We start from the raw sequence: 13402 nt of genomic DNA, 5'->3' as shown, positions 1-13402 counted from the left end.
CAATAGTGACAAACTGTTGGTATGTGTGTTTTTTAGTTGTTGCAAGAATGAAGCTGGACAACCACACCTTAGTACAATTGTGTTGAGTGAGACATGACAAAGCCATTTTTTTCATTGCCTTCAGCATATATGAAACTTTTGCTTTCTAATTTGACAGTATCGGTTGGGTCAGGTCACATTTAGGGCAGGTCGGCAGAGGTTTTTCCGATTAATTCGAATTTGCGTTTTGACACAATTTAAAAAAATATATATATATTTAAATTGAGATTTTGCAAAAATATTGCAAATGCTATAGTTAGATACATTGTAAATCCACAAAAAGGCTGAAAAAGAAAGAGAAAATGAATTCACAGCGCTTGTCTTAATGCCGTTCCCAATCTATCTACTGCACGTGTGGTGCACTCCAAATGAAACAACATGGAGACTGGTATAAAACACACAGCAGTAATATTCCCAGGTAAAGTTGATCGTTTTTAATTGTCTTCTGTTACATTCTTTTCTACACTGTATACAGTAGATGACACTGTGGCATAAAAGTGAACTAAACAAAAATATATAAACAATGGTTCAATATAGTAACTATTGCAGCTGACTCCATAGCACAGGGTCCCTTGCCCTTGGTCACACTCTTTGCATCACTCTACTTACTCTCTTTTCCTTCACCTTTACCTGTCACTTATCTTAGTCATGACACAAAGATATTCAATATTGTATAATAATTATTATTATTATTTTATACTATTTCACCTAACTGTTTCTATCAGTTATCTCATATGGACCTGTTTTTTCTTAATTATACCTTTTATTTTGATCAACTCTTAAGCATTATGATGCTACTTTTCAGTCAATTGTTTCCCAGCAAGGCACAATGTAATCTATGCTGTAATGTGCTGACTTTCATTTATTGCTGTTCTTTGTAGATACCTTATTCATTTATTTTTCCATGTTATTCACTGCAAATAAGGGTAGCTAAAATATAAGAAAACACTAAATTTGAGGAGGAAATTACTTAAAACAAGAGAAATTCTGTCCATGCAGCAAGTTAATTTCACTTAACAAGAAATCTTGAAATAAGAAGGCCCTGATAAGTATTCAAAAAAGCAGAAAAGGCTGATTATTAGATCAAATTACTTGAAAATAAACTTCCTACAGCACAACAAGTTAAACATACTGAATATAAGCAAATCATTCTTATTTTAAAACAAAATTGTATTCTTAATTTTAGCCCATTAAGGCTTCGGAACAAGAAGAAAAAAAATCACTAATTTAAGCAAAATATTACTCAGTATTAGTGAAGTATGATTAAGCTGTTTCTTGATACAAGTTGGCTCATCTTGAAATAAACCTAAATCCATATTAAAACTAAAACCGAAAACTTAAAACCAGTGCTTATTCTTAGAATATACATCTTAACTGATTCTACTGAATCACAACCATGGCAAGTCGAGTACTGTCAACATTTATTAAACTGTCAAGAATAACAGCATATAATAACATGTACACCAGTAACAGTGAGTCAGCGTTGCAGCACACTTTTTAACATCAAATTTAAGACGATTTAATAGTTAAAATAAAAAATAAAAAAAATGAATATCACTTTTGCACAGCAAACAAACAGCAATCAAAACACGTAATACGCTGCCATAATTGCTTATGTCACGTGAACAAGATAATCCACAAAAACTTAAATTAAATTCGTATAACACTAGACAGTGTAATAAAGTATTCAAATATGTCTCAGTTAAAGTCCCATCTAAAATTTGAGACCTCTCGAAAGTAAAAAGTAAGACCTTTTATGGATCTGAAGGAACCCTGGTGAGTTATTTTGGCAAATAACCTAAGGACACTGAGGGAAAACTTGTGGAGTAGCTAGGCAAGTCAGGCACAAAACAAGTTATTGAAAGACATTGCAAACAAAAACAAACAGTCCTGACAAAATGTTGCTTGACATTCACCTATTTTTCAACAAATTATTTCCATTCACCTGTTGCTTTCTTATATGCGCTAGTAGCATCTTGATCATGGATGGCATCACCAATAACCTCGGTTTGAATGACAGAGAGGACCGTGGCAACACATTTTGGGTATGTTAAGTGCAGAGTGTAGTAGTATGCCATCAATACCAACATTCCTTCCCAGAATTCCTCCTGGGGGAGGGTGCTCACAGGCATGTTTCCCACGGCGACAATGCTGTTTGTTCCATCAAAAAGCAGCGCCGGAGAGGAGAGAAACCGCTTCTCCAGGTATAGCCCAGAGTCCTTGCCCGGCTGGAATAAAACAAAAAGGACAGTGTAGTGAAGAGTTTAAAGAGAAGCAGTGCTGTACATCAAAACTGCTTCAAAGGGTGTGTGTTCATTGAACACAATCACTTTTTGATGAACTTATCAGGCTGCAACTAATGAATTGAACCAAGAGCGCTATCAACAGTTAACAATGCTCATACTGTAATTTACTCTCAGAACAGAAGAAATTAACATGAATTTTGGGACGTTTGGGACAGTGAACTTAGTTCAAAATTCTAAATTTATGAACTGTGAACATGAATGATTTAAATTAATCTGTAATGAACTGAACTTTGAAGCAGTTCTAAGTGTGAACATGCACAACAATGTCAGTAAATGAAGGACACATTACAGTGAGTGGTAAAGGCCTAACATAACAATTCTCACCTTAAGGATATGGAGCAGTGCCTCACTGGCATTTCCGAGAAGCTTTGGCGGTGGAGTTGGTGAGAGGAAAAGTGATGGGAGTGCACTGAGGAGGGCGATAGTGAAATCCACTATGGAACAGAAAAATGGCCTTTTATGGAATGGTTTGAACATGGATGACATAACAATGGATTTGGTATGGAACAGCAACTTACCTCCACGCAGATCCAAGGGGAAAGGGGGTTTCAGGGCCTTCTTCCACACACCACAGAACTGCACCTTAGCACAAAAGTCTGCCCACCTTCCCTTCATTTCCTCTGTGTATTTGCGGTTGGTGCCACCAAGTATGCGACGTAGCTCATCCATTGCCTAGGACAAAATTGTGCTCAGTTATTACAACTACTGAGCAGGCTGAACAGACAGAAGCACAGAGTACCAAGAAGGGAAGTTAAGAATCTTACATTTCGAGTGTCTTTGAAGCATGGATATGCCTCAAAGATTTTCGTGGATCGGTCTTCTTCCTTTGTAACATCTGCATCAATGAAAGCTCGCCTGGCCTCGAACTCAAGGTCCAAAAGTTGGGCAACATCGCCTTGGTTGGGTTTTGCGTTGGGCTTCTTGTACATGTTGCTCAATGTTTTGTAGTGCCTCGCCTGCATCTTCAGACTGTCCTGGTCGGCTAGAACAAGACAGTCAGGGAAAGACGTTTCAATGTAAACACTTGTCAGCTAAATGTTTTACTTAATATATATTGTGATAAAGGACTTCTGGCTTGCCACTCTGACAGCCACCATCATAGATAACAGGCTGAGAGGTAGCAAAGGGTGATGGTGGGCTTACCAACAACGTCCTCTGCAGGTGCAGTTAGTGGAGTGGTCAAAGTCTTGGGCAAGGGGTCTGAGGCTGAGTCAGATGGCAGCGGTGAGGCCAGGGTGCTATTGTGTGGCTTCCTTGGCACACGGTAGCGGCGGTGGAGACGCTTTTCCTGGGGAAAATAATAGAATAATCTGTAAACAAGTATAAGCAAAATAACAGGAAAACACAGGCCAATATCCAACATTTTGCGTGCCTTACAATGTATTCTGGCGCATGAGATGGAGGCAATTGTAGTCTCAGTACAGGTTTAAACTTTTTAGATGTACAGAAACCAGAACTATGACAGCACACATTTTTTCCCACTTTAAGCACACACCTGCACTGAAACTGTCCTCGCTGAGCTCATCAATGCTCTCAAGAATTATGTTGTAATCACTTGAACCGCTTGTGTCGCCACTTCTGTCACCATCTGTCTCATTGTCTGTGTTGTTTGAGCAAAAGAGAGTCTTCTTTGCCGCCCCTCATTGTGGCATGGAGCCCTGCCTCTTCCTTCGGGACCTCATATTTTGGAGTCGCTTGTACATTTTGGTGTAGATGGTCAGCTGTGGTGAAATTATATTTGATAAGTTGTTTTTCTTGTTGCTGTCCCACCCACAGTTTAGGTAATTAAAAGGAAAAAAAACATTACTTACATAAGGCATATCTGTGCCAGCATCTCGTAACACAGGGTATAGTCAACAATCTTCTGTGACATTACTCTCATTTCGAGTTTGGAGGGGTATTTTACTTCTTTCCCCATGGGACTAGCATGCAGGATCGCAACCATGCTGGTGATTGTGTTTCTTATAAGTCTGCAACATAGCTCCTTCGACATCTGGCAATACTTTCCCTTTCCATTGCGGAGCAATGAAAAGTACTGGCTGCGCACCATCTCTAACTCTGAATCTGTGTACACCACATACTCTGGTGGGTCTGGCATTTTCACTGTTTCGTCAGCAGTTTGGGATATGGGGGTGGAGGCTCGAGGCTGCCATGGTGGCACGGCACTAGTTGAGGGTATAATCCCACTTCCACTAAGTGTTGGCATCTTGGTCAGTAGTATTTTCACACTATTAAAATTGTGGGGGATAAAAAAAATAAAAGACAATTAAGAGCATTAATAATATGAGACAATTTGACAGTAATAATCCCATTAGTTATTCCAATGTGTATTTACCGTTTGACTGATGAAATCCCAAAGCTTCTTTCTCCTGAGAACATTTTCAGGGCCAGGAAAAAGATCCTTCAGGTCATCACGGCTAAGGCTTTTCAAAGCCTCCTCATCAATACTGGCAGCTGTAAATTGATAAGACAAATATATGTTTATAGATGGGACACATTCCAGCTCTCAATCACACTGTTGCCATTTTTTTGTTGGTTTTATTTTGTCTCTCTGAATTCCAACACAATATAGCCCAAGACAGAATGTTTGCAACCCTCAAATTATTATTTTTATTGTAATTACTAATCTGCATGAAATGAACGTACTGCAATATGCATTTTCAAAATTAGTGCTTGCCAAATGATTCTTACTTGAAAGAGAAATTGAACCTAAGCCCTTTTAGAAGGATGTCTAAAAAAAAAATAACTGGCTAAGGCAAAATTGACCACACTATCTACAAAATTATCACTCAAGTTGCTGCTTCTGACAGCCCCATAAAATATATATTGCTCGAAGTACATAAACTGGTGCATTACATGCACCAAATCTGTACATAATTAATACCTAGCAAGACAAATCTATTAATTAATTCAAATCATAGTGTGTTCAACAACAATATCTTTTAGTAGATCCACAGACAGAGATTAATATTAACCTTAACTGATTCAGTTAAAAAAAAAAAAAAAATACATCTGGGGAAATCACAAGCATTAATTGCAGCAATAATTATTTTTCTGAAAATTACACTTTTTTTTCTTTTTTCATTTTTTTACTTTGGACAGTTATATTTCATCGTAATAAACCATATATAAGGAACTAGTTGTTTTTTTATTCTGAAATTCCACTTAAAACTGACACACATTGATTTGAAGCATGTAGTGTATAAATGGAAAAGTAAAATTTATACATCAGGTACATTTTTTCAAAATAAACTAACAGTTGGGAGCTGATATCATTTTACTTACTTATTTTCTCTCACTGTAACTTAGTTGTTATCCACGACGCTTAAGCATGGCCTTTTTTGCAGACAGGCATTATCCAGCTAACAGTGTGCAACATTAACGATCCCGTGATCAAATATACAGATACAGACGCTAGCATTGCTAAGCTAATCAGCAAATATGAATGGAAAAACACGACTTACCCTCGAACACCGACAGTATGGTGTCGTCAGAATCGTCCATGCCGACTTAACAGTTCCCGTTCGCCCACAGCCACAGAGTGAGTTTGTGAGATAGCTAGCTAGCAAAAGCTGACATTGGCTAACGTTAGCAAGCTTGCTAGCCAGCAGCCCCCGTGGAGGACATGTGAAATGCCGTTATATATCTTAACAACACTATGATCCTGAAAACATGATTTTTTGCAAATATAATAAATCTATGTAGGCTAAAGTTACATACCTTGAACTGTTGTCCGCTCAGCTCGCATCAAAGATACGTGCCTCCGTTATCAGAACGCGAAATCGCTTCAACGTAAGATACTGACGTCATCGAGATGTGACGGACATGAACTGACGTTGCGCACGTGCAGAAAATACTGTAATTCAAAATGAAAATATAAAACAAAAATATATTCTGGTTAATAAAAAATATCAAACATATTATGATCTAAAAATAAGGAGTATGTGCATGCAATTTGAGGCAAAGCACAGTTATTTTAAACAGTGGGCTTCTAATTTAAATTTAAAAAATGTTTTGAACTCGCAAAATCACAATCAGTTTCTTGAATGTTGTCAGAATGAAATAGGCATTGAGCATCCAATTTTTGCAAATGAACGAGAATCAGGGCCTGTCTCAGCTGTCAAAAATCCTGAATATGTTAAGAGAAAAGTCATAGAGGTCATACAATCTGTTGTCTCTGTGAAATGGTATGTCCTCAATGGCAATAAGTACATCAGTGGGAAGTCTATGATTATCACAGATGTGGTTGACACTTTCCCAGTGTTTGGACTGATAAAGGATATCTTTGTGATTGATTCCTCTTTTGTTGCTTTTGAGTACCAGAGTTATGAAACTTTAAATTTGAATCAAGACTTGTTGGCATATGAAGTGGCAGTGCCCACTCTTGCCCAGGCTACAGAATTAGTACATGAGCTCATTGATTACACTTCATATTTTTCTATAAGTTTCAATGAAAGTGTGTTTGTGCCAATAAAATATAGTCTTTGTGATATTATTGCCTATAGAAATGGGCGTGAGGATGTGTAATTGTATCATGAGTTGTGGCCAGAGGTTTATCTTCCATGCTGTTTGTACATGTTTGTAGAAGCATTCTATTTAATAAATTATATATTAAACAGATGCTTTATGTGTTATTCTTTAATCAAGTAACTTGAGGTTGTTACTGAATCTAAAAACAAGTTTTATTTTGGTGACAGCTAGAGCTAGAACTAAAATAACCTATTTTAACATTTATTCACTCAATTTTAAGATTCCCAAACTAGTTGAGACAAAAAAAAGACATGTCCATGATCAGTTTAAGATTATACCATAAATGCAAAGATTAAAAACAAGAAAATAACATTTAAAACAAGATAATCCATCTAACATGTCTTGGCAAGTGCAGAATTATTTGCAGTGTTAATGTTTTATTCCTATTTTAAATGCATTAATTCTATATAATACATAACAATATAACTTCTTTGTAACATAACTAGTATGTGCCTCACCTCGAAGCTGATGATGATGATTCTTTTCAATTGCGCTTGCTGCCTGGTCCAGTTCTTAATGGAAAAACTGGCACGAACAAGTAATCAGTAAAGGGAAAACGAATGACTTAAAGCTGCTATAGCGACCAGCCCCCTCTGCTGGTCAAAATAAACAGCACACAATTAACCTTGTTGCCGGTAGGCTTCAATAGGGGCTTTCTTGCCATGTACTTGTATGTTCACTTAGCAGACTGTTTTGAATACTCGCTCAGTACAAACGGGGACATTTCCGGGGACAGCTCCAGTCAGGGACAGACCGTCAAAAACTGTGACTGTCCCCGGAAAACGGGGACATCTGGTCACCATAAGACCATAACTGGCCTTGGCATGTGCATGTTGATGAACGGTCTCCTTTCATCCTTTCTGTTATGGATGCTTAATTTCAAATCATGGATAGGCTGTATATTGGAGAATCAAACATCCGCCGCTCCTTTTGCCATGATGATTCAAATAGATCGCTAATTATTGCTTTGTTCTGTGACGTGTTTCAAGTGTACTGCATCTATAGCCAATATGGCAAGCGATCATTTTGACAAACTTTGCGAGTTGAATTGTAATGATAAATTATTTCATATTGCTGCGCTGCTCAGCGTGAACCACCAGAGGGCGTGTCTCTGTCTGCAGGGGTTTATGAATATACACACAAATTGTCTCATTTACAATGAGTCCTTTCTAGATAAACTTGATCATTTATAGATATTGATTTCTAGATAACTTTCTAGATAGACTTGGTCAGGGGTGTAAAGTAACGAATTACAAATACTCACATTACTGTAATTAAGTAGTTGTTCCCAGGAATTGTACTTTAAGTAGTTTAAAAATGTAATACTTTTACTTGAGTACATTTTAAGTGCTGTAACTTTTTTTTCTGCGCTATTTTCCCACCGACTGTGTTCGCTACTTCCCTGTCCTGATTTTTATCTATCAACATGATTGGCTAGGGAGAGTCTCGTGACTCCCGTCAAATCAAATCACACAATTGAACGGCAGCTGTAGATCTGGCGCCATCTTTTATGGATGTGCAGGATGCCTCAAGCACAGTTCAAAACCTGAACATCACGGCCGCACCTGAAAGGGATTTTCGTAGTGAAAAAGGCCAATTGCTTGATCGTGTCATGTGAGTTTAACTTGCTCAAGCCAGATATCAGCATTAATCCTGCCTCTAATTTGAAGAAACATAGCGAAGTAAATTTCATATTTCTGCTTACTAGATTCTGTGTCTATAATGTAGCCTGTAAATTAGTTATCTACAGTTGCAGTCAAAATTATTCAACCCCCCCTGACCAGCAATACATTCTGGTGATGTGAATTAAAACACATCAACTAAAACCTCAGGAAACAGTCAAAGTAAGTTTTTAATACACATTTGAGTGATTTTGAGAACAAAGAGTTCAGTTTACCCAAATTTTAAAATAAAATATAACTAATTCTCTCCACAAATGTCATGTCAAAAATATTCAACCCCCAAAGTCAATAATTTGTGGAGCATCCTTTATCCTTAATAACAGCAAATAAATGTTTCAGGTAAGTGTTCTCAGGCTTCAGACACCTCTCTATTAGAATGTTTACACATTTCTCATGAGCAAAAGGTTCCAGCTCATTGACATTCTTTGGTTTCTGTGCTGCCACTGCTTCCTTGAAATCCCAACAAAGGTTTGCAAAGGGATATTAATGATGGACTGAAAGGGCCATTCAGGGACATTCCATGACCTATCCCTGAACCAGATTTTGGACAACTTGGATGTATCCTTGGTGTTATTGTCTTGCTGGAAAGTCCAGTGATCACCAAGCTTCAATTTACACACTGAAGGCATCAAATTTTTTATGCCAAAATGGCCTGATACCTGAAAGAATCCATGGTGTCAGTCACATAGTCAGGATAGCCCTTTCCTGCAGCCACAGAACACCCCCATAACAGGACTGACCCACCTCCATGCTTGACTGTGGGGATGGTGTTGTTCTTGTCATCACCTTGTCATCTTACTCCAGACGTACTGCTGACCCATGGGTCTAAAACTCATTTTCAGTTTAGTGTCATACGTCTATAAAATCTTCTTCCAGGACTCCACAGGTCTTTATTATTACTTCTTGAATATTCAAGTCAACATTTCCCTTGGTGAAGTTTTGCTTTCTTCCACACCCCAAGAAGGTTGCTGTTGTACCATATTTAAAAAATGATGAATGGTGCTGCCAACTTGGTCTATTTGAAATTGAAGTACCTTGGAAATGTACTTTTAGCCATGACCTTTCTTGTGTAATGAAATAATCTCCTCTATTAGCTTTTGAGACAGCTTATTTTTAATTGCATTTTTTTACATAGAAATACATTTTTGCAAACAACACTAAACTTAAATTTGAAAACTTAAATAAGTGCCATTGCAGATTGATGACTTAATTTTGTTTTAAAACAATTACTTGTGTAGCCTTACATATTTAAGAAACAGCTACATGCAATAGGGGTTGAATAATTATGACATGGCTGTATTTTTAAAAAATCCTGCTATTTACAAATATTAGGTTATATATTCACACTATGACTTTGAATGTGTCACTCAACTGATATATTTGTAAAGTTAAACAATTCTGGGTCATCAGAAAACCTTACCTTTGTAAATCCTTACTGTCTTTGGAGGGTTGAATAATTTCGATTGCAACTGTACCACTGATATTACTGGGTTGATGTGAGAGATTAAGGCAATGTTATCAATAGGGCTGGGCGATAAAACAATCTTGATGTTTATCTGGAAAAAAAAAAGAGAGAGATCGATATCGATGATAAACTTTTGAGTAATTTTCTATACTTAGCCTACGTTCTACATCAAGACCAGGGCTGTTCATTACATCGATCGCGATAGCAAGACAATCACTGGTTTGCATCAAAATGTTGGACTTGAAGTGTACATGTAACCGAATTGAGCACTGTCTAGTAGGCTATGTCATATAAAGGCTATTAATCAAACAACAATAACAAGGAAATGAGAAAACCACTCACTACTTTTGGCTGAATAACTTGAGTAGCTTTAAGAGTTTTAATGTAATAGAATAAAACAGTGATATTGTTTAATAATATTGTTAGTTTTTTTTTTCATAATACCGACCCCTGATGTAGAGAGAGTGTTAATTTGTATAATAAATTACAAGGAAAGTAGAGATGATAAAGTAATTTATAATTATATTTAGCCTTTATCATGTTTTTTCTAATGCCTGATAGAAAAGTATCAACCTTTGTAGAACAATACTTCAGGCAGAACATTCCACCAGTCACAAACTTCAGAAAATTGTGCATCATGCATTAGAATGAGAACACAACTATTTACAAGAACTAAATCAATGTAGAACATTGTATCTCAAAAGGAAGACAATGTGGCCCCCCATGTGCTACTTAAAGAAATAGTTCACTCAAAAATGAAAATTCTCTCATCATTTACTCACCCTCATGCCATCTGTCTATGACTTTCTTTCTTCAGAACACAAATGAAGATTTTCAGAAGAATATTTCATCTCTGTAGGTCCTCACAATACAAGTGAATGGATGCCAAAATGTTGACGCTCCAAAAAGCACATAAATGCAGCATAAAAGTAATCCAGATGATTCCAGTGGTTAAATCCATGTCTTCAGAAGTTATATGATAGGTGTGGGTGAGAAAATGATCAATAGTTAAGTCCATTTTTGCTAGAAATTCTTCACCCTGCCCAGTAGATGGCGATATGCATGAAGAAAGTGAATCACCAAAAACAAAAGAAGAAGAAAGTGAAAGTTAAAGTGGAGATTGACTGAGCAGGGAGGAGAATTTATAATACAAATTTATTTAAATATTGATCTGTTTCTCACCCAACCTATCATATCTCTTCTGAACACATGGATTTAACCACTGGAGTCACATGGATTAGGCTACTTTTATGCTGATTTATGTGATTTTTGGAGCTTCAAAATTTTGGCACCCATTCACTTGCATTGTATGGAACAAAAGAGCTGATACCTTCTTCTAAAAATCTTTGTGCTCTGCTGAAGAAAATCATACACATCCGGGATGGCATAAGCGTGAGTTAATGACGAGAGAATTTTCATTTTTGTGTGAATTATTCCTTTGAAGCCCGATGTGGCCCCTGTACCATCTGCTATACCCCCTCTATTGTGCGGGACATGACGCGCCAAGTGACCCTGCTTTTTTAGTGGGTTTTTTGCATTCCTTGCATTGTTTTGAACATGTTTTATGCGCAACAATAACTCTCTCTGTTGGCGTTAAGGGAAATTTAGACCCTACACATAAACTAATTTTAATGTAATTGTTTCATACATTATGATATTGAAAATAACTTTTTCCTCTTTTCATTTCTTTAATCATGTCGCCCTTTTATTTATTTTTAAAAATCAGATTCATGTAGTGGTTACAGTATCATAGATAAGTGATGTATTTTAAAAGTTGTCAATCACAAACACCTATAAAATACCTATATTTTTTATTCTTTCTGGCAAACAGCCATAAAAGGGAATGTAAATTACGGCATGTGTGCCTCATTTTTAAATTGAAGCACAGTGTTTTTATTATAAAGGGGCATAGATTTTGCAACTCAGTACTCAATACTCACTACTCATGAGTACTTTTAAATGAGCTACTCTTTTAGTCTTACTTGAGTAGATTTTAGGACAGGTACTCTATTCATACTATATTTTTTAAGATGTAACAGTACTTTTACTTGAGTATTATTTTTCAGTACTCTTTCCACCCCTGGACTTGGTTTAGATAAAATGAATACCTACACTGGCTAAGAATTATTTTGCAGATGTCCTGTGCCATTATCTCTGAACATCTAGGTTTATTTGATTTTACATTTATACTCTGTTGACAACTTCCCCCTGAGGTGCATTTGTAAAATTTTTTTGCACACCTTTGCTTCCTGTAATGAAAAGAACTTGGATTTCTCTAACCAGGTTTCCTTGTGTTCTATTAAAGAACATACAAATGCAGTGGGTATGATTGTCAGACCTCAGGGAGGTGTTTTATTTCACATACATTTCAAGGTCATATAACATGGTAAAAAAAAAAAAAATCAAGTAAGACACCTGAGCTTGTTTGTTTAACACAAGTTTGGACAGTTCTGGGGACAATCATAGAGAAACTCTCTCCTAAAAAGGCCTTCCTATTGGTACATTTACAGTATTCATAAATGAAAACCAAAGAAAAATCATTTGTAGTTTGTGTATGGCAGAATTCAATAATCAAAGCTCAATTTATCAAGTATTAAATATTTCCTATGAGCAAACCAAACCCAACACATATTGGTTTATCTTCAATGCAAGTCATTTTCATGTGCCAGGGGTTTGGACATTTCAAGTTTGTTCATCTGTTTTTTATATATTAAGGTCACATTAAAACTGTCTTAGAAACTTCTATTATTTTTGTTACTTTTCAAATGCTTTGGTTTTACTGTTTTAGCCTTGTCCAAGACTCTCCATGAGTCTTTCAGTGTTAAACTATGAAAATCCATTAAAAACACTTATTATTACATGTTTAAAATATACCGATCTGCCACAACATTAAAACCACTTGCGTAATATTCTGTAGGTCCCCCTCGTTCCACCAAATCAATGCCAACCTGCATCTCAGAATAGCATTCTGAGATGCTATTCTTCTCATTACAATTGTTCAGAGTGGTTATCTGAGTTACCGTAGACTTTGTTAGTTCGAACCAGTCTGGCCATTCTCCATTGACCTCTCTCAACAACAAGGCATTTCCATCCTCAGAACTGCTGCTCACTGGATGTTTTATGTTTTTGGCACCATTCTGAGTAAATGGACTGTTGTGTGTGAAAATCCCAGGAGATCAGCAGTAACAGAAATACTCAAACCAGCCCGTCTGGCACCAACAATCATCCATGCAATTATCTAATCAGCCAATCGTGTGGCACCAGTGCAGTGCATAAAATCATGCAGATACGGGTCAGGAGCTTCAGTTAATTTTCACATCAACCATCAGAATGAGGGAAAAAAATCTCAGTGATTGGGACCGTGGCATGATTGTTGGTGC

General features: G+C 36.8%; 1 protein-coding gene across 3 annotated transcripts; it reads right to left on the bottom strand.

The window, feature by feature from the left end:
• Positions 1-450: 450 nt before the first annotated feature.
• On the bottom strand, positions 451-6126 carry LOC127419999 (uncharacterized). 3 transcript variants are annotated; one of them, XM_051661896.1, is made up of 10 exons: positions 6066-6086; positions 5810-5907; positions 4681-4799; positions 4157-4573; positions 3841-4066; positions 3489-3633; positions 3110-3327; positions 2864-3017; positions 2670-2779; positions 451-2267 (listed from the first exon to the last, which is right to left on the bottom strand). In XM_051661896.1, the coding sequence occupies exons 5-10, from the start codon at positions 3868-3870 to the stop codon at positions 1971-1973; spliced, it is 954 nt and encodes a 317-aa protein (XP_051517856.1). In that variant the 5' UTR covers positions 3871-4066; positions 4157-4573; positions 4681-4799; positions 5810-5907; positions 6066-6086; the 3' UTR covers positions 451-1970. The 3 variants fall into 3 exon arrangements, with proteins under 3 accessions (XP_051517856.1, XP_051517857.1, XP_051517855.1); XM_051661897.1 differs by having other exon boundaries at positions 5810-5903; positions 6066-6084; XM_051661895.1 differs by having other exon boundaries at positions 5810-6126.
• Positions 6127-13402: the final 7276 nt, after the last annotated feature.

The sequence above is a fragment of the Myxocyprinus asiaticus genome, chromosome 29 (genome assembly GCF_019703515.2).
Source record: "Myxocyprinus asiaticus isolate MX2 ecotype Aquarium Trade chromosome 29, UBuf_Myxa_2, whole genome shotgun sequence".
Taxonomy (NCBI): Eukaryota; Metazoa; Chordata; class Actinopteri; order Cypriniformes; family Catostomidae; genus Myxocyprinus; species Myxocyprinus asiaticus.
This window is presented reverse-complemented; position numbering and strand designations above follow the sequence as displayed.